Below are 4,579 nucleotides of genomic sequence, written 5' to 3'. Positions count from 1 at the left end.
GCCGGAGCCGGGACGGGGAGGGTCTCGTAGTCCTGCTGCTTCCCGGCAGGCATCGAAAGGTGTTTTGAGGTGTGAAGCCCCCTCAGTTGTTCAGGTTGGCTTTTAAACTCATTCCATGGCGAACTTAACCTTCACAAGGGTCAGGCTGCCATCACTGAGCTTTTCCTTTTTTCAAATAGCCCTCTCTTTCATCTTAGTCTTTTAAAGATGTCATAAAAAGGGGACACCCCCAGCTTCAGACCTTTACTGTGTGTATTGATGCTGTTCCACTTAGAAAAACCCAAATAAATGTCTGTTTTTAAGCAGAAGACTGCAGCCGTGCTGCTTTATTTGCAAAAGCAGAGGAGCTGCTGGCGAAGAGAACAGCAGGTGGAGATCCCCTGGCACGTTTTCTGAAAGGACAACTGTACTACGAAGAGGTTGTGGTTTCCTTCTTTTGAGCAAATATTATAAAGCTGACAATTTTCAATACCATTTCAGAGGAAAAAGAGACACCTTAAAAAAACTACAAGAGATGTCTATGCCGGTTTTGTTGTTTTGGTTTTTTTTTCCCCTTAAAATCACCAGATGTTCCCCCTCAATACATTTTTGCTACACTTTCCCCAAGCATCTAGTGGTGTCTTCCAGCTTCCTCTTAGGTCTCCTAAGGACCAGAGAAGTAAGCAGCTGCCTATCCCTACAGCTAACTTCCAAGCCGAGTTGTTTTTTGGCCAGCTGATTGGCCCAACACAACACAACACAACACAACACACTGGGTTTTCAGTTACTGGTCCCTCAGACGTTCTGTGTTCAGTCTCTGCGAAATCAACCCTTAGTTGAGATGTAAAAGCATAGTCTTAAACCCTTGAGGTATAAAAATAGCTTCCCTAAGTTAAGGGATGTCAGATAGATAAGGTAGGGCATCTGAATTAGACTATTATCTCCTTAAACTGAAAAGATGGCATTTTGGGGAGGGAAGAAAAGTTGTCAGTCTTTTGTTATCTCCTTAAACTAAAAAGATGGCATTTGGGGGAGGGAAGAAAAGTTGTCAGTCTTTGGATCTCAGAGATTATGTTTCTATACCACACTTATATTTATGGTTTTTTTTAATATATATATAAAACTAATGAAAACTTGTTTGAAAGTCCAAAGTGCTTCCACCCTATCCAACTTAGTTGTGTTTGTTGGCTTACTCTATTTCTGTTTCTGCCACTTCTGTGGTTGCAATTTTTTGCTCTTTGTTCATGAGGGAAATGCTTCTGCTTGAAAACCTGTAAGAGAACATATACTGGAGAGTTAAGCTGCCATAAGTTCTCTTCATTCTGTGTACTTCATTGTTTATTCTGTCCTTCCCAGGGGTTGTATGAAGCAGCATTTATACAATTCGAAAAAATCAAGGATACAGATTTTCAAGCAATGTATCAGCTTGGTGTAATGCACTATGATGGACTAGGCACTACAGAAGACCCTGTGAGTAATGTAGCTGTACACTTTTTACTTTTCTTTTAATATTAGGTGATAGTTATGGAGAGCTTCTTTGTAAGCTTGATTATTTAGTTTAAAATAAACAGGTCTTTGATTTAGAATTAGTTATATATAATGTACAGATGTTTAGAAGCCATCATTAAAGAGACAGGGTTCTAGGCTGAAGTTCTCAAGAACAGCTACAATAAAATTGGTTTATCTGAAAATTGCTTATGATAATTTGTATTTTAAAATATAACTTCCAAGGGTTTGGTTGTACTTTGTGTGGAGGCTATGTTTAAAAATGGCTATTAATTTGTTACTTTTTAATAAGCAGTGTCTATAAATGAAAATAAACTAAAAATGAACTCAACTGTATTTCAAAGTGTAAAACATCCGTTGCACAGAGATGTTTTTTAAGGTACCTTCTATTCTCTTAACACGGATGCTAAAGAAGATTGTGCTTTTGCCAATGGTTGGCAGTAATATTTTTAAATTAGACAAATGAATTGCAAGAATTTGAATAATTCAAATTGAAGAATTACATTACAAAAAGGAAGACAAAGGAGTAAATTGCTACAATAAGAAGAAAGGAGTTAATTTATGGGAAAACATAATCTTAAAGAAGGGTATAAGGAAAGAATACAGAGGATGAAAGAAAGGGTAGATAACAAGATAGGAGGGCAAGAAAAGGAACCAAACAGTGCTTTAACAGATTGGATTCTTGTCTGGTGCTAAGAGGATTGTCAGCAGAGCAGAAAATATTGTGCTGGCTTTTAGAGGTGGTTCCTTTGTTCCGTATGCTGTATGCCTGTATAATTACCACATTGGTTTACTTGTAAATAAACATTTTAGTAAAGTTTCTTTCTTTTTTATTATCATATGAGAGGTGAATAAAAGATGAATTCTTTATAAAGGACTATTTCTAGTGTCCACACTAAATCCTAGCATCGTAAATCTTGTTTCCAAAATACTTACGAGTTCCTTGGGTGGTACACCATACAGATGCTCATATGCAATGTTCTCTGTTTGCTTATTTAACACTATAATTTTTTGTCCATTATGAGCCTAAGGTATTTTTAATGAAGGGACTTCAGAGTGTGCTATTATATAATTTTGCCTTCTGTTAAGGTTGTTTTATGATTTCAGGTACATCATGCAATGTGAAAAAGATTACAGAAGTCTAAAATTGAAAATGTAGCAAGTTTAGGATGTAACATTCATTTATGTAAGCAGAAGAATATTTTTAATAAAATTTTTATCAATAATGCAATATTAGATGAACATTTATAAGGCAATATTTCACATTAAAAATATGCTGGAGTAAGAAATCTAGGGGCTGTCTAGTAACCAAACATCAGTTCTGCTTTGGTATGACACTGTTCTCCAGACTGTCTTAGCAGTATGTCTCAGCCTGTCTTCACTTGCAGAAGTTAGGGGATTCTCAGGTTCTTTATTTCCTCCTCTTCCCAGACTAAATGTAATAATTAAAATGCCTACATTTTAGGAAAAGGGGGTGGAATACATGAAGAAAATACTTGACTCTGATTCCCCAAAAGCAAGACACTTGAAGTTTGCAGCTGCATACAATCTTGGCAGAGCATATTATGAAGGATGTGGTGTTAAGCAATCAACTGAAGAGGCTGAAAGGTAATGGCAGTCAGTAATTCTCCATATGAGTGTAAGATGCTAAGATACTGTGCTACTTAAACTTTCTTTGTCCACATTTTCTTAGGTTGTGGCTTATTGCTGCAAACCATGGGAACCCAAAAGCAAGCGTGAAGGCCCAGAGTACTTTAGGAATGCTTTATTCTCTGTCAGTTCTAAAAGATCTGAAGAAGGTAAAGCCCACTTGTACCTTTTGAGCTTCATGAGTCTCAAGTAATTTTGAATTTCACAGAAAGAGGACAGCAGTATCTTTGACTCTGAAAACTGTATTGTAACTACTGCTAGGCATTATCCATTTAAGCCCATGTGAACAGAGGGCTGGAATCCCTCATTTTGACTCAACACTGCTAGCCAAGTTGGGTTTTTTTGTTGTTGTTTGTTTGTTTATTTGGAGTAGCAGGGAGAAGGATATAATGAATTAAAGCTTTGTCAGCCTTGGTACCCTTCAAAAATCAAGGTGTCACTGACTGATAGCTCCAACAGGAAATGAAGCAGGTTTAAAAACCTTACAAGCATTCTGCTTTCTTTTACGTACAAGTACTTCTTAGAGGCTGGTTAATGTAAAAGCTTTTATGGAAACAGTATGCAAGAAAAGCAGCTAAAATGAATGTATACTCTAATTTTATGCCTCTTGTATAGGCCTTTTTCTGGCATTCAGAAGCATGTGGCAATGGAAATCTGGAATCACAGGGTGCACTTGGTGTTATGTATCTCTATGGACAAGGTATATGTCAAAACACTAAGGCTGCTTTGGAGTGTTTGAGAGAAGCAGCACAACGTGGAAACATCTATGCTCAAGGCCATCTTGTGGAATATTATTACAAAAGAAAATTTTACTCAACAGCTGCTGCAATAGCCAAAAGGTGAAGTTAATTTAACTTTATTTTTTATTATAGTTCTTCATGTAAGACCACAGAACTCAGATTAAAGTTATGTCCATGCTCTTGTCTCTCCAACTCAAGAGACATTTGAGATAATGAATTGCAAGATCTCATCCTTGAAGAGGGAATAGCAAACCACAGACATAATTTATACCATAACGTTCTCAATTATTCATTACAGTTGAACCTTTCTTTCTAATCCTGTGAAGCAAAACAGCCTTGAACTAGAATCCAACGTAGAAGCCCCCACTCAACCCTGCCTTCCTGTATCTTCAGTCCACAATCTGCTCTAGGCTCCTGCCTTCACCATTCCCTTTTAAACACCTGCAAATATGCTGTTCTCCACATCCCCCATCTTAATGTCATTTCTACCCTCTCTTCCATCCCATCACTTCCTTACTCTGTGGCTCAATATGCTTTAGTCCAGTTCCTATGTCCTTTATAGGAAATGCAAGCATTGATACTGGGTGGGATCCTACAGTAACCAACTCCAAGCAGCACAGCCTGGGACCTGGAAGTAGCTGCTGCACACAGTGCCACATTATTGCCCTTTAGTTTTGCGATGGGTTTGCCCTTGGCTGGGGGCC

At 37.8% G+C, this 4,579-nt stretch overlaps 1 protein-coding gene across 1 annotated transcript; it reads left to right on the top strand.

Moving 5' to 3' along the window:
• Positions 1-303: 303 nt before the first annotated feature.
• Positions 304-3,974, top strand: LRP2BP (LRP2 binding protein; the record flags this gene model as incomplete). Its single annotated transcript, XM_010087684.1, has 5 exons — positions 304-419; positions 1,336-1,449; positions 2,951-3,093; positions 3,179-3,284; positions 3,751-3,974. Coding segments are annotated over 5 exons (703 nt in total), but the record flags the coding sequence as incomplete, so codon positions are not given.
• Between the last annotated feature and the right edge of the window lie 605 nt (positions 3,975-4,579).

This window comes from Pterocles gutturalis, unplaced genomic scaffold (assembly GCF_000699245.1).
Source record: "Pterocles gutturalis isolate BGI_N339 unplaced genomic scaffold, ASM69924v1 scaffold23901, whole genome shotgun sequence".
Taxonomy (NCBI): Eukaryota; Metazoa; Chordata; class Aves; order Pterocliformes; family Pteroclidae; genus Pterocles; species Pterocles gutturalis.
The sequence above is the reverse complement of the archived record's forward strand: the minus strand, read 5'-3'. Positions and strand labels throughout refer to the sequence as shown.